Below are 22,972 nucleotides of genomic sequence, written 5' to 3'. Positions count from 1 at the left end.
ATAAATAATCAACATCTGCATACATTTTTATTTGTTATAAGCACATCAATTTCCCTCACATGGTATGTAGACAAACTTGAAAAGCTGTTTAATTTTACAGAAATTGCAAAAGCAGAAAAATATATTTGATTTTAAACAACAATTTGTATCATTAGTATTAAAAATAGAATGCTCATATTTCAACAACAAAATAATGTCAAATCTGAGTTTGCACACAGTCTTAAACTTCATTAACACTTGCAAGTAACAGTAATTATTTTAAGGAATGAAAATGGCAGTCATCCAATTTTACATTGGCCTTAGCGAGTTCCTTATTCCTGCAGACAAAGAAATATTCAGTAACTTGTTAAGGAGGTGGTGAATTACTATATTTACGTACTGAAAAATCATTCGACCTTTTGTATTTTAGTGGGTGGTTCCAATAAGGAATTTCCTATCAATCCTTGTGCAGTATTAAATAAATTTATGGGGCAATTTCCATCAGTGATGAGAGTTGTATGAAGTCCAAGTCCTTGAAGAATCTTTACCTGAAAATAAAATGAATTTATGACAATATTGTTTGAGTTTCTTGCAAATAAACTTTTCATTTTATTATAAAGAACTAGAAAAGCTGAAATGCATGTAGTTTACACATAGGTGTTCATACATGTGTATTTCTTCAGCTTGAACTCAGACTGAACAGACAGACTTTCAAAAGTAAACTCAAAATTGTAGTCAATTATATATTTGTAAATATTTCATTAAGTAATTAAGAAACAACTTCTTGGCAATATCATTTTGATATTTGTTTTTATATGATAAACTATTTTAAAACTGAAGCTCTACTATGAATTATTAACTATTTTATATCGTATCAATTTACCTGTAGTTCTGGTCCTGCCAGAGCTATGGCACGAATTGTGTCGGGTCCAAGAGCACTTATTATATCCTTGCATTTCTGTACGTCTATTTCTGCCAATTCTTTTGATTTCTTAATCTGCAATTCATCTTGTTCGCGAAGATAACTGATTTCGGCATCTCTGGCCTTCATCAATCTTTCCAATTCTGCTTCCTTTTAAGAAATTATTTAAATATAACAGCAGCAATTTAAAAACATTTCTTAAATAATTATTTCAATGTATTTATAAAGTTTAATTCAAGCCTGTCTAATAGAGGATAGTAGGAAAATATCTAAAGTCAAAATTATTCACTATAAAAAAAATTTGAACAAATGCAATGTTTGAAAACTATCTGATGTAATAGAAATAAAAGGAAACTTTAATATTAATATATTAGAAAATGATTTCAGTTTTCTATTTTTCTATTATTATGATTATTACAATAAATGAAAAACTATTAAAAGGAACATAAAAGATTCATACTGCTTCAATTGTCATAGCATCAACTTTCAATTTAGCTTGTTCGACGGCTGTTTCTGCTTCAATTCTCAGGGCTTCGGCTTTGCTTTTTGCTTCTGCCTTTGCCTGTCCGCAGCTTTCTACTGCCATGCTAGCTGCCTGTAATTCTAAAAGATCCTTACGACTTCGTTCGGATTCTACTTCGTCGGAAATTCTTTGTCTTTCCAATTTTCCTCTGGCTTCTTGTTCTCTTCTTTCTGCTTCATGTCTATAAAGTATGTAAAATATTAATAAACAAAAAATATATACATTTAATAAAGCATTTTAATCATCATTTCTTTGTTACCTGGCAGCTGCTTCTTGACTTTGAGTTGTTATCTCAATTGCAAGTTGTACTGATTTTTGAAGAGAATCTCTAGTTCGCTGATCTACAGGTTCTACACTTTGTATATCTACACTAGTTACTACTAAATTATTCTGTGGAAAGATTAATCTATTTCTGATCTTTCTATCAGAATCATAGCCAAAAACTGCAGCTCTGATGATTGTAGCAGAATTCTGTTTAACAATTCCATAAAATGTTATCGGATTCTCAAAATTATTAACGGTGTTTCATCAACAATAATTACTAACCTTATGAAAGTCATCGAAATTAGTCGATGCTATGGCTCCTCTAATGCGAGATGCTACGGCTTTACAAAGATCACCAATAAAATCTGGTACCGCAAATAATTTAGAAGCTGTCGCGTCATCCTTTTGACTTACATCAAAGTGCCTAAATAATAAATAACAATAATTATCGACATAAAATTATTTTCAATTATTTAAAAACAATTATATTCTTAATTTAAATCATCAAAGTATCAAAAACACTATTCAGATTTTCTTATACAATTATCCGAAATTTTTACCAATTATATGCAAGCTGAAGTTGTAAGCGAGCATGGTCGGCTGTTTCAACAGTAATGACATCAGTACAAAAATCTGGTCCCAGAAGAAGACACAAAGACCGAATCACATTAGGCTTTTTTGGCTTGTGACCTGATAAACTTAGTTGCGTAAACTGTTCGTCCGGTCCCAACATAACCAATTCTGGACCAAAAACCACACTATTTTGAAAATGAAATTTAAAAATTACAAACAATTTTTGTGTAATATTCAGTATATTGTTCTAAACAATTTGAAATACATTTAAATCATAATTTAAATATGAAATAATTTAGAAATTGGAAAAAAAAAAAAAAAAATTATAATGTCTTACTGTATTTTTGTGAAATTTTCAACTTACCGTGCTTTTTTCCCTTTGTAATCATATATCTGAATCGCTGCATTATGTGGCACACGAAAAGTTATTACTCTTGTTTTATCTCTGGAAACGAGCAGAAGCAGCAGACTGTTTATCTGCCCACCGTCCACGATCGGCCATCGGATCGTAATGAGCCGACAAAAGTGATTCGACATTTGGCGACAGCTCTTTTTCCCAAAGTTCTTCATCTTGATTCATCATGTACGTTTCTCCACAGACTGCACGAACCTATTTTCATTTTTTTGTTAAAAATAATATAAACATTAATACTTAAATATATTTTCTAGTGAGCTATTAAAGTCTGTAATTATTTTTTATTTTTAATAATACTAGTGATTATTTTGCTTTATTTTTTAAAAGTTATCACTAGCATTATTACAAAGATTTTATTTGGTAGTGAAATAAGATGATTTACACATGTATAAAGTATCAAGTGGAAGTGGCTGGACATTCAAAAAGGAGGAGGAGAAACAAGTGTTGTGGAGTCAGTAAAATTCTTTTGACTCCAACCTCAAAGTTTACTATTTGTAAAATGTGAAGTAAAAAAAAAAAAAAAATACACTTTTTAATTAGTATCTAAAGAAATTTCTTAGAAAATGGACTCTTCAATTAATTTAGATATCAAAATGATATTAATCATAAAGGTCGTTTCATACATGATGTGTGTACTTTCAGAAAATAAATTAGTAAAAGCTACGGCCCACCAGTGACAAGTGGATAAAAATCACTATTTTCACCACTAATCTGTATTAATCTAACACGACTAACTACAAGTGATTACTTGTAGTTAGTCGTGGGATTGCGCCTGGAAAGTAAATGCATGTGGTATCGCTTCGAAAAGCCAAGCTCATCTTTACCAAAGAGAAGCCCAAGAAAAAAAAATTTGACTTTCATTTTGGGTGCCATAATTTTTTACATCTTAGATGTTTTACTTTGGATATCAACTTTTTTTTTTTACTAATTTGATTGATTAATTTTTTCACTGCCCTTCTATTGGTTTTGAGTAATTTATTATAGCTTTGATATCATAATTTGGTCTTAAAACAGTCAATAGAAAAATCAATGAAAAAAGTAAAACAAAGATCAGAATCTAACTGCAACAAACTAAGAAAGGAGAAATCTACAAAATTTAATTAATAAGATTGTTCCAGCTTATTTTTCACTGGTTTAAGTTCTCAGGGTATGACTGCACCCATTGGTCCAAGATGACAAAATTTGGAAAAAAAAAATATTTTTCTTTAAATTCTACTGTATATTTCAGTTTAGTCAACTAGCCAGAGCAGGAGAAACTATTTTATGAACCAATTTATTAAAAAGATTGAGGCAGAAGTTTTAAACGCAAAAACATGTAAGACTGACGTTCGGTGCCACTTTCCGATAAGCCTAGAAGTTTGACAATGGCATTTGGAATGTCGAGCGTGATTCCACTGACACCAAACACCATTGTAAAACTTCTAGGCTTACAGGAAAGCGGTGCCGAACGTCCGTTTTCTTACACGTTTTCGCATTTAAAACTTCGGCCTCAACCTCGCTATTACGTCAGTCATCAAATCGTTATTTTTTGCATTTATTGTATTTAATTTTTCTTCTTTAAAATAATTAAATTTAAAATCAATTTTTCATAATTAACTAATAAAAGTGGAATTCTTTTGGCTATTAAGATGTGTGTTTATGTACTCTAAAGTTTTTTGAGGTAAATTTGTTATATCCATTTTTTGATTCTTACCATCATCAAATTTTAGTAAAAACATTTTATAGAGAAATGTTAAATAAAATATTCAGGCACTGCACATGATGTCTTTCTTAAAAAAGGAATCTACTTAGTGTTACTTTAAAAAAAAAAAACTGAGGTAGGAGTCACACCATACAAATTTCCTGGAGTTGGACTTTTTGTTTACAGACTCCACCACACTGGAGAAACTGCTCTGCATGGCCTCGCATGCCCAAGGCAGAACTCTTAATTCATATTATATTGTAGTCTTATTTATCCAGTTAATAAAATATTTATCATAATATCTATTATTAAATAGAATATGTACAGGTACATTCTATCATTATTATTGAGATTAAAATATAGCTGAAAGAAATAAAACTTTTAGCCAACTAACTTTCTTATAATGATAAAACATATTTATCTAAAATTTTTAAAAATTTCCTCTTACCTTTCCAGTTTTAATATTTCTAACGTATATTCCTTCATTTTCATCAAGAGGAATAGCATTTCTTTTCGCTAAAATTTCTACTTCGTTTGGAGGTATATATTCTGCTGCACCACTGATCATCCATCTATCTCCTGGCTGACGCTGAACTGCCTTTAAAATAAAAAGTTTTCAAAGTTGTAAAATTATACCCATTTATAGTTAATATGATTATTAAACTGATAAACGAGGAAAAAAGTCTTTCTTACAGGTGTTACGGTGGTATCTACAAAAGCTTCTTTTGCACGTAAAACAAGCCCTTCGTTATCGCTCAACACATGTATTTCTTGAATACCAGCTTCCAAATGTTCGCCAGGATGTAAAAAGAATGATTTATCTCCCTGTTTTAAATAAAATCGTCTATAGTTATAGAAATTTTAAAATTTTGATTTGAAAATATTGATTTCAGAAATATAAAGTAAAAACTTATTTCTAAAAATTAATTATTTCTGTATCATATTAACTCTATCTGACAATTCACAATAGGAAAAACTTTGTGACATTTTAACTAAGTTTTTTAAAATCAATTATTAATTAAATGTATTTCAAAAAATAAAAATTTTAATTCAGTTAAATTGCAAAATTTCCAATAAATTTTTTTTTAAAATTTTACTGTATGAACTGTAGAAAGTTAATTTCTATATTCTTTACATTTCAACGAGGTTATTACATACACTTTAAAAGATTTTAACTGTAAATTAATAATGTTTTATTGGCATACTGCTTATTATTATTGTTGTTACTATAGTAACATGTCGAAAATGGCTATTTCTAAACTTATAAACCAGCATCAAAAGGATATTGTTACATGGTATAAAACATCAGAAATATGAGTGCGAAACTTCACGAGCACCAGATTGTATAATCACCAAATTACTTTCTAACAGTTTGAGAAATAGGAAATGACCATTGGTAAGTATAAAACTCGAAAAGCTGAGGTACTGCATGAAAGTGACAATGAAAGAAATTTGAGAAAGCATAGTGAACAGCCCAGGAAGTCACTTTAAAGCAGCTATTTTGAGCTTGAGCTAATCAGTTTCCATATTTTGATGGAAGTAGAGCCATACATTCTTGCTAACTATTTTCTTAACTTTACAGGTACTCCTCACTTTACGACCTATCTGCTTAACGACCACTCGCACTTACGACCAATTGAGTTTCAACCTGCAATTCAGGGAATCCCCTTTCTCAGCTTGAGTGTCGTTCAGTGGCAAATGGTGACATGCGCACTAAGCGTACTATAATAGTCTTATAGTACTATAATATGCTAATAGCATACTATAATAGTCTTTTTATGAATAAATTTGAAGTTTGTTGAATAATTTGGATAATTTTACAACAATCCTATACTCCTGGAGCAAGCTCCCCACTTATCGACCAATTCGCTTAACAACGTAGTTGTCAGAACGGAACTCAGTCGTAAAGTGAGGAGTACCTGTATTCAAAATTGAGAAGTTATTTTGGTAATTTAAAAACTATATTTGGTTAAAATCAATTTTTAACTGGAATTCTACATTAAGTTTACTGTGGAAAACTATATTTATGCCATGATATATGTATAAAATATTAAAATGAGAAAATTAAGAATTTTTTCTTAAGTAACTTTTAGTAGATGATAAATTTCTAATAAAATTTTAGATTTAAATAATAATAAAAATGCTTATAGACTTTAGTAATAAAATAATAAATAAACTGAATAACTTAATTTATACAAAAATCAAACTTGTAATTTCGTAAATTACTATAAATCAAAATTAAGTTACAATTAAAATAATTTACCTTAACCAACAATTTCTGGCTTAGCTGTGGCTTACCGCTCTCATCTACAGGATCTAGAATAACACAGTACTGACGATTTGAAAGCGCCGTAATAGGTATTACTCCTACAACCTTCTCGTAAACTCCTGGAATGTAGGTGTCAACATCTGTCATTTTCACTAGCCATTCTTCTCCATTCTTTCGAGTGTTGCCCAGATCGTCAACAAATGTGTTAATTGCACGAACGTGAACCGCTTCCTAATATTAAAGAAAATACAAATTTCAGTACATAAGAAAGGTTAACATATATATAAATTTTAGTTGAAAACCAAATGAAGTTTACTTTTTCTGTTAGAATATATGCATTGACAATATCAACAATTTCTTCATGTGCTCTTGGTAAATAAGCACCAACTTTTTTAATCAACCATTCTTCTCCCATTACGCGCTTTACTCCATCACGATCGATCATTTCGGTCTTTGCTCGTAGCTTTAAGGCTTGATTTGGTTTGATTACGGTTGCTTTAACTTTTTCTACTACTTCTACTTCTTTACGAGGTATATAAGTTCCTATAAAATAAAGCAATAAATTCTGGTGATTAACTTTGAAAAATGATTTTCAAGAATTAAGTTTTTACTTAGAAAGTAAATATTGAGGAAATAAAACTTATTTCTATAATGTCTGAATGTTTTTATAGTTATTTTTAATGATAACACATATTACATTTAAAAAATTTACATCTGTTTTAAATTAATTTTGTTTTTCTGTCTTTTCTTGTGGTTTATTCAGTGTGACAAACAATACAAAGTCAAATAATTTTATTGATTAATGGTAATTTATGAAATCTAACTATATGTCTAGTAAATATGAACCTAAATACCTGGACCCTCAAACAGCCATTCATCTCCTGCAATTCTTTTTATTTTGTCATCTTCAAAATCTCTTAATGCTCGAACTCTGAGAGCACAGTTTGCAGGAACAACTTGTAATTGTTTCACTTCCTAAAAATTTATTAAATAATTAAATTTTAGAAAATTTTAAGATATAAATGCAAAAGCAAATGATTTTTTAAAATTCTTAAGTAACCACTTTGTATGGAATCCAAGACTTTCTTTTTTTTTTATAAATTAAATGTTTTCGGCCCTAAATAGGCTGTCTTCAGTTTCCATTAATTTCTAATACAACTTTAGGGCCAAAAATATATATATTTAGTTTCCATAAGAAGTAGATATTTAAGAATTTAAAAGTTAACCACAGTACCAAGTTTTGTGGAATACAAAAGATATCTCTATTCTAAAAATGTCATTTGACTTCTAAATTTTGTAAATTATTTTTAAAGAAGGAAAAAAAATTCTGACTTATCATTCAGGAGTACTGTGTATCAAATTACCAAGTTTGAAATCAGATCCATTTTTATGGATCTGCTGCCTGATTCTTTGCACCGACAAAATAGTGAGTAAGAACAGGAATGCAGAATTGTGAAGTTCCATTCCTACTTACAATAAAGTAATGCAGAAAAAGATAAATTCTCTCAGTAGCATAAAGAATTCAAGAAATGAAGTAACAAAATCGCATGTAATGTCAATTGTTTACAGTCAGTATCAGTTTGAGACTTAGGTAGAGTGGGCAGTAGGCTTACACTACAGGAGTGCCAAGATTAGGTTCCATTAATTAATGCTTTTATTTCAGATTATATTTTCAGAATAAGAGAGAAATTAGAAAATAATGTGTTATCTATTTTTTAGTGGATTTTAGTAACTACTGATTATGTAAAAATATTTTGTAATTTTTATTCATATTGTGATTGTCCACTGTATGTCTCTTTTTGTCTTTGTTCTTCATACTCTCTGTTCTTTCTCCCTTCTAGAACTTGCTAATCTCTTTAATTCTTCCTTCTTGGAGGTGAGGGCCACTTCCTGAAATAATCAGTATAATGAGTACAAGGTTATCTGAGGGCATACAAGGCAAAGGAAGGTCACTTTTGAGCTGGTGTTTGAAGAGAAATGATGATGAAAGAAGAGATGTTACAGTGTCCGGTGCCCAAGTAGATGGTGAAGTTATAACTTTGAGTGGAAACCTTGAAATTCCCAGTGTTTGAGTTGGCATTCTTGACCAGTTGAAAGTTTCAAAAGAGTGACCGACAATTTGGATACAAGTAAAAACCCTCAGGAACTGAGGATAAGACAAGCATGTATTGTATGTAAGAAGTTTCCACATGGCCCTTCACAATAACAGGAAGATGTTTGTATGACCCGCATACTTTTTGTTCTGTCCTATCTGCCACCTTTGAAGAGGGGCAAAAAGTAGCAATCTTCCTTTCTTAGGGTACATTTAGTATTAAGGGTTAGTTTTAGAAAAACTATTTTTGTAATAAGTGTCATTGATTTTTGTATGGATTCAGTATGTCGTCATCGTTCCACCAACGATTGGGTCTTGCCTAGAGTTGGCATCCTTTATTGAACCTGTACATGTTATATCAAGTGTAAATAAATTTTCTAACATTTACTATGTGTTTAGTTTGTTGAGTGTTTGCCTTAGTGGACAATAAAGGAATTGAGAATGATCATGATCAATGAATGCTTTACAACTGACCATACCATCATCTATCTTGAAATTCTATCATCATTCAGAGGTGAAAATAGTTGAGGTTATGCCAATTTGTTTTATAATATTTTAAACAGAATTGGCATGTAAAAACTTTTCTATTCTCATTTTCTGTAGTAATTGTTACAAAAGCAAAAATTATCTTTTCTATAATTTTTCCATGCTTAGAAACAAAATTTTTCTGCTTCACAATAATTTACCATGGCATTTTTCTGCTAGATTGTGTACACTGTGATTTACTCATACAAAATACTATTGTTATATTTATTAAAATTGACTAAAACTGATAGAACATTTTAAAAAGTTTATTAAATGACACTTTCACTACTATAAAATTGGCTTAGTCTAACAACATAATCACCCATTGCCAACTGACATTTGCAGAAGCTAATCCATGTGGTGAATTAACTTCTACACAGTCTCTTTCAAATGACTTTCAATATAGATGTGTTTGTTTATGTCTATGTGGATGTACTTGTTTATGAAGAAATATGAATTGAATTTATGAATAAAAAATTTTATAAAAACTGCAGTATTTTTTATCACTCCAGCTACTCCATTTGTAAGTTAGCCAACTTACAAATGGATTGTTAATCCAGCGTCAGGATGATCTAGGGATGCTCGCGTGAGATTGTGGCAGAGGAGACAAATGATAACAAGTATCTCACATAACCCGTTTATTTTGACAGGAAATAACTTACTCTATGCACAAAGTGCTTTAAACAATTGAAGGTTCGAGGATATTTTTTCTGCAGCAGATGAGGAGATTCATTGGTTGGCATCGGTAGCATCGCTCTCTGTATGGGCACAAGGACAAAGCTCCATCTTCCATGTATTGACACACAGCATCTTTTCACCTTAGACTCTACTAACTGAGTGTCCCCTGACCTTGACGATCAGGGATTATATCAATCTCCATTCTCCCCCTTTTGTCCATTCTGATTGGTTCCACGTCTCTTCTTCCCACTCCCCGATTGGTCCCTCATCTGTCCCTAAGTGAAAGACAAGACCTGTTCAGGTCACCAGAAAGGAGAATCTACCCGACACCATCCTCGATAGAAGGCGTTTATGGGACTTTGAACTTGCGCTCATATTTTAACTCATTGTTGTCTAGTGTATGATGTCTTAGAATTTTAATGGCCTGACACAATGTCTCCTTTCATAATTAACCGTTCCCCTTTCCAAAATTTTTCTATGTTCTATTTACTTCTATACGAGTGCCTTGTCATAGGTCCATCTCTACTGGAGAACATTCGTTTACATTTATTGTGTTGTGTTTTACATTAATAGTGAGGTTGAGGCCGAAGTTTTAAATGAGAAAACGTGTACGTCGGATGTTCAGCACCACTTTCCTATAAGCGTGGAAGTTTGACAATGATGTTTGCAATATTGAGCATGATTCCACTGACTTTCCAAATGCCATTGTCAAACTTCTAGGCTTACGGAAAGCGGCGCTGAGCGTCCGACATACACGTTTTCGCGTTTAAAACTTCTGCCTCAACCTCACTAATAGTATTTATTTCCTTGCCCAGTTTCATATGACTAGCACAAAGAATCCGATCTTTCATCCGTTTTAACAATGGAGGTGTTTTTCCTCTAGTTTTGTTTTAATAAGTTTCTATAATAAATGTTTAATTTAAACCCATTTTTGGAACCTCTTCACACATTTCATCTCACTGGTAAAAATTTCTGGAGAACACTAATATACTAATAAGTAAAGAATGACTATAATGTATATTAAGAATAATATTAAAATTAAACATCTAACACAAATATTTTCAAAACGTTTATATATGTTTTGTTAGTGTATTCTTGAAAAAAATATTTGTTTTACAAGCATACAATAGCACAAATGTAACTTAAATTTGATGAAATTGCAAAATTAAAATTAAAGAACACAAATATTACTATTTCAAAATGAAAAATTGAGTAATATGAAGACAAAGATGAATTCTGATAATATAATCTAATAAATTGTTTATTGATATCAGTATAAAAAGTTATTTTATTCATCCACTTAAAATTAGTTGACGTTAATTAATAAATATCAAAAATATACACTACATAATTGATTTTATTACTTAAATGATAAAATTGGGTTTATTATCAAACTGTAACTTGGCTAGTTAAATATATAGATGATATGTAATTTGGTAAGATATACTTAATCAGCCAGGATATAGATAGCACGACAATAAAATCTTAGTCTTCTATATAAATCAAATATTGATAGAATCTGTACTTTCTTTATCAATGTACAATAAAGTTATAAAATTAATTATGATGTATAAATTAATATGTGCTTAAACTTAAAATAATTTTTAAGAAAAATTGAATATTTAATATCTTCTGACCTGAAACAAAACTTCTCCAGGATATAAAGGAAAAGGATCTTGCTGTAATCTTATTTCTAAGTCAGCATGTCGCAGTTTACTTTGACCATATAGATCATATTGAATAATTCCATCATTGTCTCTTATCACAGGATTTTGTATCACACAATAATGACCTGGAGGAACAATGATCATTTTTTCGGGTCCCAAAATAACTCTGAAAATATTTAATTATAAAATTTTATTTAAAAATTATAGTATTTATTTCTATTTTACATAAAACAAAATGGTATTATGATGGCCTCTACTGTAATTTTTTACAAAATGAATTGATTTTTATGTTAGAAAAATCTAGATCAGTAGAAAGTCACTGCACAATCTCTCAAATGTTTTTTTTTGTTGCTGAAAATGTATAAAAATCCAAATTTTATCTAAGAAAAGTAACTCAGAGGTATCAAAATATAATGTACAAAAAAAGAGGTGGAGGGAATTGTCCAAAAGTCAAGGAATTCCTGTAACATCAAAACTAAACTCTAGAATAAAAAAAATTCATAATGTGATCAAATTTTTCATAGAGACTGGATTACACTCATCCCTCATTTTTGTCACCCTCACAAATATCATGTGGCTGTACACCATTCTATTTTGTATAGTTTTTAATTTAATTTTATATTCTATTTCTATAAATTTATCCTTCCTTCCAATTCCCTTTGTTTCGAACTTCTGAGAACTCAGACTCACCCCTAGCCCACCAGGAGGTAGAGTGAAAACAATAGTCTGCGACGAGGCTGGAGGGGAAAATAGAAATTCCAAGAAACATTCTTGGGCCGGACACAAGAGGTAATGGATGTGTGGTGGCAAGGTTCGTAAGTGGAATCCAACAAGCACTGTGAAAAAGGAGACCATAGAGAACGGATCAAGAAAGAAGTATATTGATAGATCTGGAGGAGAACTCCGAGACAGCCGATCTGCAAGAGAATAAAACATTCAAGACTCGGAAGTCGAGACGAAGAAATACTTTGACTACTTGCCGATAAATTGGGTACCCCCTATTCTATTATTCTTCCTACTTCCCCTTCTTCTATCCACCTTCTATTAGATTAAGTTAGATTAGGAATCGTGCAAGAGACTTTGGACTTTGGATTAAAGGAAAAGGGGGCTATCCATACTTAGCATCAGACTTAGCCCTATTGGAAGCGGAAAGAAGAGAATAAGAAAAGAGAAGTTAGGTGGAAGAAGAAACAAAGAAAGATAGGAAAGTGTGAAAATAGCAACCACGAGGCCCCCAAGGGACCCCATGGGCATCTGCATCGCCATTTATTCAATTAAAACAAGATGCAATAGAATACAAATGTGTACAGAATTAACAGTATATACAAAATGGGAGTACTTTTCCAACAAGAGGTTGGTTCAATTTGAATACAATACAATATTATAAGAATATAGAGTAACATAAGTACATCGATGTAGTCAGTAACCAGTTTTGTTGTTAATTCAAATAATGCTAGTTGCATTTTACAATAATATTAAGATATACAGTATTGAGATGGCTGGAGTGTAGTGCACGACATACTGTGATAATGAAGACAGTTAAAAGGGCAAAGGCTATTCCACAGTGTCTAGTAGACATTTGAAAGGTAACACATAATAAAAAGAATAAATTGGATGTTAGATACATGGAATTTACAATTTAAAAAGTAGCCAACTTGACTAGTGTTAACTAGCGGTAATTGCACCGTACATAAAAATTTTAGTTACAAAGTAGCCAAAGACTATTAGACACGAACCATTGTTGGTTAGTAGTTGGGATAAGATCAACTAGCTGAACCGCCTGTAACGTTGAAACCATCAGAAGGTAGCCGGAATTGTACAACAGTGGGAAACCTTAAAGAAACTGTATATATATTTTTAAGCACAAAATTAAATTTGTTTAATTGGACCATGCATTATGTCTTCCTTTCGCACTGCACCTTTTACAATTGCTCCCTCAGTTCTGTCACTGTTTGGTTAAGACCATAGAACTCGATTTTGTCACCTAATACTTATCATTATCAAAATATCACTATGATAATAAAATTATGTTTTATTTATACTCTTATATTATATAAGTAATATTCTATTGTAAGGTACTTTAATTAGTAGATTCAATGTTCGTTAATTAATTGAGGAGCTACAGTTTTACAGAATTCATTGCTTAGAATCCATTTTAACTCTAGTTCTGTCTTCTACCCATAAAATGGAAATATACAGGAGAAGAAAGAGGGAAGAACTTTTGTAGATGGCACCACAAGTATGGGAAGAAAAGAAACCAAAACCTTGTGAAAGTTGATTTAGGTTGTTGTGGAAGTGCAAATTTATTGCAATAACAATCTTATTCTTTTCAAAAGTAAGTCTTTTTTTTCTTATATTTCTATATTTTTATATTTTTCATATTCTATAGTGACATTTACATGTGTTCTATTGTAACTTTTTTTTTAGAATCTTGTGAAATATTTGGTTCAATTTAGATTTATATTTGACTTGATCCTGACTTGAATTTTAATATTTATTCTGTCTGAAGTGATCCTAATTGTTGATTTTCATGAAGTTTTCAGACAGTTAGTTGTATATACTGTCCAACACCCATTTATAGACAACATTCCAGTCCAAAATGAGATGATCTGTTGCTTTATCTCAATAAGATGTACTCTACCTGCAAAAAACTGATTCTGTTAGCTACATTGAACATGATGAAAAGGCATTAAACAGCTGTTTAAAACAAAAAACTATCAAAGATTCTTTATATAAAATGCAAGAGATCTAATCTACTTGGAATTGGCATTTATCAGTATTGTTCTCTAATTTGAATTGTCTAACTTGAAAGAGGCAGGAAAAAACTTCAAGTTACAGAAGTTTTACTGTATTTCATTATTTACATGGTTTATTTTTAAAAGTAAGAACATTAATAAAAGTAAAGAATAATAATTTTAATGTATTAAAAATAAATAGTTTTTGATTTACAATTGTATATTGGAATAAATATGCATTGAATAGTAAAGAGAAAAAAAAGTATATACGTGGTACGATCCAAAAGTTCGGGGAATGCAGTAATCTACGACAACAAAAGCATGTATTTGAAGTTACAGCGTATGAAATGGATTCTACCAAACCAGCTCTACGTGTTCAGGTTAATTTCACCCATGTCATGTGATTAAACTGCAAGCGCTGCTGTTTTTTTCCAGAGATAGTTACCTTTGTCCTGCGACGTAATCAAAGTGGAGTTTCAAGAACAACCTCCAACATTAAATTTTGGCAGCGTTTAGGGAAAACACCTACGGAGATTTTAAAATTGCTAAGAAAGGTGTATGGTGATTCTACGGTGAAAGGTCACGGTGAAGTCGAAATGTTGGAGGTTGTTCTTGAAACTCCACTTTGATTACGTCGCAGGACAAAGGTAACTATCTCCGGAAAAACCAGCAGCGCTCACGATTTAATCACATGACATGGGTGAAATTAACCTGAACACGTAGAGGTGAGTTGGTAGAATCCATTTCATACGCTGTAACTTCAAATACATGCTTTTGTTGTCATAGATTACTGCATTCCCCGAACTTTTGGATCATACCATGTATATTGGCAAAAGGAAATTTCAAAATCAATCATTAGTAAAAGAAATATTTTATAACTCAAAATTCTAAGAATATGTGGTGTTCTATAAGAGTGTGGCAGTATGGCCTGCGAATGAAACGTACAGAAAAGGACACTGCAACGACTACAATAATAAACAATGTTCCTTTATTCCACTTAGAACAAATAAGGTTCTTGTTGTTAAGGAATCCCAACTGATTTACAATTCGAGGTGTGTTAATTTTTAAGCGCGTAACAATCGGTCCCTCGTAAACACTTGACTAACCTAACTTAAATCTAAACTCTTAATATTAAGGAAAAATAAGAAAGATAGGACAGCAGAAAGGTAGAAGAAATGAAGGGATGATTCACCCGGGGTTTTCTCTTTTTCGGCGGATACGTATTGATACTTTGTGTAGAACCTGGATCCGACGATAGTGGCTTTCTTCACTATCCTTTCTTCTCTCAATTATTGGGGTTCTCCAATATGCCGGTCTCTATATTTCGGCTCTTCACTCGACTATCGCACTTCTTTCCTCTCTCGGAAATCACGATCGAGCCTCGCTCTTGCCGTCCGTCTCTCTTCGTATCTAGTCGAAAAGTGACCCCTCTCTTAGCCACTTTTTCCCCAGGCCACACTACCTGTTATTGTCCCTACCGATTCTCGGAACGTCTAATCCAGCCACATGGCGATAACAGTCATGGAAAGTTTAAGAAAGAATAGACAAAGGAAAAAGGAGGAAATTGCAAAAATAAGATAGGATTACAACTATATACAATAAAATATATATATACAATATGGCCGACAGTCACAAATAAACAGTTTGATAAATCAATTAATTACAGCTTAAAATTAATATGGTGCAGACTTAATACTACAATTTAATTTCATATATAACTTGTACTATGAGATTATTATAGCTTTGTTCAGGTTTATTTAAGTTAACTTTCATACCTTTCATTTTCCTTGCGAATATATGTCTGTGGACCGACTTCCACTCTTGTAACATTTGATGTCTGGTCCAAAACATGTAAATAATAATACGGTGGGATCCTATAAATACTCTCCTCATTACGATTATGCTTTGGAGTGGTCATTTCGCCAACTAAACAATATAGAAAACATTAGAAAATAATTCAATTTTCATATAAAATTTTGTATGATTTAATTTTAAAACTTCTTTATTTGGATTGTACAGATTTATAATTTTAATACACTGGTCAATAACAGAAAATATTTAAAAACTTCTATAGCTTTAACACAGTAACTTCCATAATCAACTAAATCTTTACTCATAGAAATAATTATAATTAAATATATGAGTAAAGATATACAAAGATATTATTTAGTATTTGTTATATAATTATTGTTAGGTATATAAACCTCCAGGAGATAACCCACACCGAATTGCCCCTTGACCTAGTTAGGCAACCCCTCACCTTTGACCTTTGTCATGTTCCTTTGTCTCCAGGCAGTTGTATGTTAGCTGTGGTGACCCTTAGACCTGGAGGCACAATAGTTTGTATTACCACAAAGTTATGTTTGTATATTATAATAAAGTTAATTATATACGTTAACAATTACCGTATTTTACGAACTATAAGATGCACCTGAATTTTGGAGGCAATTTTTCGAAGAAAAAGGTGCGTCTTATAGTCCGTAAAATACGATAGGCCTATATAGTTCTAATTAATTTTGAGGTAAAATGAAAGACTGAAAGCAATTTTAACTTTCTAAACATTAATAATTCAAATCATTTCACATTATTATCTTTTTAAGGTCTTTTAATTATTATACAAAGGTATAATTTGTCCTAAAAGTTTATAGGATTCAACTTCTAATAAAAAGATGAAAAATTCCTTTAATTTCTCTTCAACACTAGGAGAACCTTTCATCCCTTTCTAGCACAAAAATTTGTTAAAACATACTTTATTGAAGCAATTATTTTTCATAATCTTAAAATCCAGAATCACTATTCTTATATCAAATAAAACTGTTAAGATTACATTTAATCAGAAGAAAATCTTTTTTAAATTAAAAAAAATTAATATTTACTGAAAAACATTTAAAAAATTAGAATAAATTAAATAAATTTTTAGAATAATTACTAATGTAATTCAAAGAAACCTGATAAACACATTAAATAATTAAAATTTATGATGATTAACAACATTAAAGTAATATAAAAACAAGCATTACAAAATATATTTCCCGACTAAAAATACATATTTGATTTCATGCGTAAAAGTAAACAGCATAAATCATACTTAACAATTTTTTTTTTTACATAAACATTAGATTTATTATTATTGAAATATATTAAAGAAATTATTAAAATATTTGTTAAGACATGCAATTAAAATAATACCTTATTATTTATATAAAATCTCAGTCAATGATCTTTAAAATATTACTGAAATTTATATATTAATGCTTAAAATGTCAAAATGACAACCTGGTCAGTAGATATATTGTGGCTAAATGCCATTTGTGTAATATATAGTTATATTTTATTTTAACTTAGAATATATTTTTCCTTCTCTTTCCTATTCATATTATCTTTACTTCCTGGAACCCTTCCCTGACCGGTGCTTAACGGCTTAACAATAGGTGACCCCATTATGGACAATAGGACTGTATGCAGCCCTCAGGGGTAGAACCAAGACAAAGAGTCACTTTTGAGTCAGAGCTGAAGGAGGAAAGACGAGAACGAGAAAGCTCCCGAATACCACGTGGGTGAAGACGTTTGGGGGGGTTAACCCCCCAAACGATAGACCCCCCCCTGTGCGATCAAAAAATGTCTAATGAACCACACCCCTACGGGCGACCCCTCACGAGATATAGCCCCCCCAAAATCGGGCCGCGCCATCGAATCGGGAGGACTATACCTACGTCATCCCGGTCACGTGACACCTACGTAATATACCAAAATTTTGTTTTTCCCTTTGTTTTCGCACAGGGGGGTCTATAATTTGGGGGGTCCCCCCTCCTTACCAATTATTCTTCGAAACGAAAGCGAGGTAAACGAGCGAGAGCGACCACCTTTAATACCGCTTTTAATACAGCTTTAGGCTTAATCGACTCGATCCGAGTAAAGGAAAAAGAAAGGGCAATTCGAGCAGTTTAAAAGAAAGGACAATTTAATAGAATTAAACGATTTCTAAGTCTTCGATTATTAATATTAATTATAGTATATAATAAAATAAATTAAAATATCGATACTATTTTTAGTTTCTGTTATAAAGATTACTTAAAGCAATAATTTATTCGTTGGTTTCGAATTCCAACCATTTTTATGGCTATATTAATATTTCAATAACGTAGATAATTATTAATAAATAACTTTAACGAAAATAATACGCATTTTTATTTACCCGCAAAATCGGGTCGCGCGAGATTGCGGCGCGCGTCGCTCTGCTAAGAGTATCGCGCGTGAGGTCGCGGCTCGCGTCGCTTTGCTAGGATATCGCGCGCGACTGCCACTGTAACCGCTTGTAAACTTACTAACCATTTCCTTATATTAAAAAACATTATCGACGTAACGAGAAAAGATGGTATTATTTAGACTTTTCGTAAGAATTTATAAACGAAATAAGATCATATTAAAACGATTTCTAACACCCGTTACGATTGGTCCTTACGAGTCGGCCACCGACATATAATCGTACTCAGTGTGAAATAGGATTACCCAAATGGGTAAAGGCTATCTGAACCGATTATCAACCCAATACACGTGAGTTAGATCACGTCAATTGACTGGCGCGCTGCTAAGCGAAAAGAACTATACATTCTAACTGCCGATGTAAAAGGCGAAGAAAACAGATTCTACACTAACCTTCAAAAGTGACTATATATAAACGATTTTATATTTTCCATTTTGCGGAGTCACGTGACCGGAAATGACGTACGTTTTGTCGCGTGTGCTTCATATCGCTATCACGTTCGCTGAGCGACGCGAGCGCTTAGCAGGGAGACGCGCGCGCTGAGCGACGCGCGCCGCGATCTCGCGCGGCCCGATTTTGGGGGGGCTATATCTCGTGAGGGGTCGCCCGTAGGGGTGTGGTTCATTAGACATTTTTTGATCGCACAGGGGGTCTATCGTTTGGGGGGGTTAACCCCCCCTTCCCCTCCTAGAATGTTACCAAATTTATTATCCTTTCCTCTTCATTCTGTTTGTTATCTCGGTTAACCGCGTCGAACTTTCCGCCATTAAAACACCACGTGGTTGTATTTTCTCACGTGACAACCAGACGAACTGTTATTGGCTGATAGAAACGTCTCTTGGCGGCGACCGCCGCCAAAAGTAGAATTCAACCAACTTTTGCAGCACGAGAAAAGCGGCACAAAATCGACTTCTGCGGCGAGAAAAAGTGACGTCTTAAATTTATCTTTGTATACTAAGTACATTTATCAATTAACAGGACTTATTATACTGGAAAATTATGGATGCAGATATTTAGTCTTACTGATCAGAAATAATATTTTTTATTTAGTTTTTTTATATTTTTTATTTTTATAATATTTCTGATCAGTAAGACTAAATATCTGCATCCATAATTTTCCAGTATAATAAGTCCTGTTAATTGATAAATGTACTGTACTTAGTATACAAAGATAAATTTAAGCTATAATTAAGGACACAAAGGCATAATAATTAAAAGTGACGTCATTCTGCCGCTTTTCCTTGCCGCGCCGCATGTGTGCATCCGGCTTTACTTGTTACTAGCATTTACATTTTTTAAATTATAATTATATACACAAAACACACATTAATTTTTTATTATTTAAAAAAAATTTTATTATTTAAAAAATTAAAAGGCCAAAAAGTAACACTAATTAGATACCGAATTACTAAAAACGTAAATATAAAACTAAAATAGCGAAATTTTAAAGTTGAGTAAGGCGAATAATGAAGATTTTTCAGGAATGTTTTATTATAAACTCTTACATTTTACAGGGTGTTATGAAATTAGACTGACAAAATGAAATGAGTGGAAGAGGGGGCCAATACAAGCAATTTTGTTCCTCAATTCCTCAAAACACGATTGTCCACTTGTAAAACCCGTATGGCATTTAATTACGTTGTTAGTTTGGTGGGCAACACGTGGCAATTTGTCAAGGAGGGGTGCCTCCCGGGAGAACTTTCACGAGTCGCTATTTAGGTGTTAATACACTTCCCTTCACTGCCAAACTATACAAGGTTTAAACTTTGTATAGTTTGATTGCAGATTACCAGCACGGAGAGTTTTCACGGTGACATTAGTATAAACAGTATTTCTTTCCAGGCAACTAGCAGTGGTTGACTGGGAAGAAAGAAATAAACACAAACATTACAATTCAAATTTTGGTTGTTTTTAACTTGGCCAATGCGAGTATTTCTGCTTAATCTTTTATACGTATTTATAATCAATTTGATTTCATTTTAAAGATGATATGGAGGAGGAGAGCATCGATTCGGACACGGAATCCGAGGAAAAAAATTATGTTTCTGAAAATGAATCCGAAGTTAATACAGAAGCAAATTTAAAACTTTTATACGTTATTAAGAAATCGAATTTGGAATCCATTCGATCTCCTGGAATTCTTCGATGCAAAAAATTCCGAAGAAAAATATATTTTGTAAGTTTTCCTATTTTAATATTGTAGTTGACAGATATAATCTGTAGTTATTCATGTCACACGTATTAATTTGAAATTAAAAAATTTCTTATGTAACAACTAGAGGCACTTCCATAATATTAATTCCTTCATTAGTATACGAACCTATCATAGCCCAAATTTCGCACAAAATTATTATTTTAATTAAAATTAAATTAAGTTATATATTAATAATGTTATTAATTCTTTATCTCTGCTTCAACATTAGACATTTTCTCCATTATTTGCAAATTACGTGATATGCTAGCATTTGTAATAATGACATCATTTTGGTTTTTTGCAATTAAGTTGCAAATTAAGTCTAGTAACTGAATTTGTTTTATAATTTCTCTACCGAATGCTAAAATATGTTTAAATGGCCTTGTAGTCAGGGCATCGGCTTACTCCTAGAGTCCGGATTCGAGTTTCATCCGGATTGTCTCATTTTTATAATGGGAAGTGCTTTGCATGTTCCAAACATCATAGCCATGTAAATCAAGCTGATTTCAGTACTATTCTCAGGAATCGGTTTAATTTGCTTGAATGTGAATCGAATGACGAACACGCTCAAAAAAAGGACCAAATTCGAAAGCGGATATCTCAATACTCTCTTATCGTGTGATTATACATGAGTATATTTTAGAATTTAGTAATATTTTTATACATAATAAGTATGCAAAAATTTAATAAATAATCTTAAGTAGGTAAGGTTCATTTTTAGGCAATGTCCGAAAGCTCCTATTTTTTGCGCCTGAATGACAAGAATAAAATGAAATGTTTTATCACAATGAGTATGATAGAAAACGTTGAATCTTTTGTTCATGAATTCTCTACAGAATATATAAATTCCGAATTTTTGGTGAGTATAAAGTTTACTCGTAAAATTTAAAAACAATTGATAAATTAACCCGTTAAATAATTTTTAGAGAACTCTGGATGAAGTGAAGTTTTTCAAATTCGTATTACTCGACTTCGCATTCAAATATGCTGACAATAAGTTCAAATTCGAACATTTTACCTTATTCCCCTACCAGAAAGGAGACGATGACATCGTAAAATTCTTTAAAATAATTAAATATTTAATACCATGTTGTAACAAATTCAAGAAACTCAGAATTAACAGTTACATTTCAGTACTAAAATATTGCAAGTCTTCGAAATTGGGTAAGAAAGATTCAAAAATTAATTAATACAAAAATTTTATGATCGAATCTTAATATTTATCTGATGATCTTTCAGGAAAGAAATCAGAAGAGGAATATATATTAATTCGTAGGTTTATAGAAGCTTTTAAATCATTGTTTCTATTATACGCCGATGAACTCTTAGAACTTCTGCGAGATTTGGATGATGCGGGATTGAATGATTTAGCAGATAAATTCGTCTGTTATTGCCCACAAGATATTTTCTACGACTGCTTATTAGGTAAAAATTTGAAAAAACTAAGTGGTCTTTCTTGCCGCCATGTCTAATCACCCAGAACAGTGTTTGTTCGCACAGACACCCTTTTATTGAGACTACGTCTCTGCAGAATTATGTAAAACAGTTAAAACGTTCACTGATAGGCCAATTAAAAAATACAGTGTATACATAATTTTAATTAAAATACTATCAGCCATTTTAAGTAAAACTTTTAATTTATTAATTATTTTAATATGTTTTTTCATTTATTTATAAAAACCATAATAAATTTTTATCTGAAGATTCCAGAGAAAATTTGGGAAAACTATTAATCTCTAGAAGAATTTTCAAGTCAATAGATTTGTTGGAAAAGTCATTACTGGTTAGTAATTTTTAAATACTTATAGTTATAATGAATGAAAATCATTTCTATGTAACAATTTATCTTGAAAATAAAATAATTGTAGAGGTTTTTATAAGTTACTCTCTATTATAGAATACATTAGTAGCAATATATCTTTTTTCTATATAAGTTTATATACAGGGTGGGCCAGCGAAAACGAAACGGCAGTGTTCGTGTTCGTCCAAGCAAAGCGCTCGGACAGGTCGATTTTATTCTCGAGGGGACATCTTTTGCAATAATGTTTTTGCGATTCTGAATACAACAGACAACAAAAAAATTTAAAAACTCATTTATTTTGTATTAAGTAAACAAACATTTATTTCGGAAAAAAAATGTTTGTTTAGTTAATATTCAGATTTGCAAAAACTTTATTGCATAAGATGTTCC

The 22,972-nt window shown here is 31.5% G+C and overlaps 1 protein-coding gene and 1 long non-coding RNA gene across 2 annotated transcripts; one reads left to right on the top strand and one right to left on the bottom strand.

Annotated features, from left to right (window-relative positions):
- Positions 1-14: 14 nt before the first annotated feature.
- On the bottom strand, positions 15-16,614 carry LOC136986444 (major vault protein-like). The gene is given in 16 exon segments (XM_067283969.1): positions 15-527; positions 863-1,051; positions 1,362-1,605; positions 1,684-1,895; positions 1,971-2,112; positions 2,249-2,446; positions 2,626-2,715; positions 2,717-2,871; positions 4,806-4,955; positions 5,051-5,182; positions 6,621-6,857; positions 6,943-7,169; positions 7,481-7,601; positions 11,559-11,754; positions 16,099-16,249; positions 16,584-16,614. Coding segments are annotated over 16 exon segments (2,601 nt in total). The 5' UTR covers positions 16,600-16,614; the 3' UTR covers positions 15-386.
- A 3,955-nt stretch (positions 16,615-20,569) lies between these two features.
- On the top strand, positions 20,570-21,938 carry LOC136986451 (uncharacterized). Its single transcript, XR_010882487.1, has 3 exons — positions 20,570-20,763; positions 21,503-21,640; positions 21,708-21,938. It is a non-coding gene; the product is annotated as an uncharacterized lncRNA (long non-coding RNA).
- The last annotated feature ends 1,034 nt before the right edge of the window (positions 21,939-22,972 follow it).

This window comes from Centruroides vittatus, unplaced genomic scaffold, assembly GCF_030686945.1.
Source record: "Centruroides vittatus isolate TY-2023 unplaced genomic scaffold, ASM3068694v2 scaffold_1025, whole genome shotgun sequence".
In the NCBI taxonomy this organism is placed as follows: domain Eukaryota; kingdom Metazoa; phylum Arthropoda; class Arachnida; order Scorpiones; family Buthidae; genus Centruroides; species Centruroides vittatus.
The sequence above is the reverse complement of the archived record's forward strand: the minus strand, read 5'-3'. Positions and strand labels throughout refer to the sequence as shown.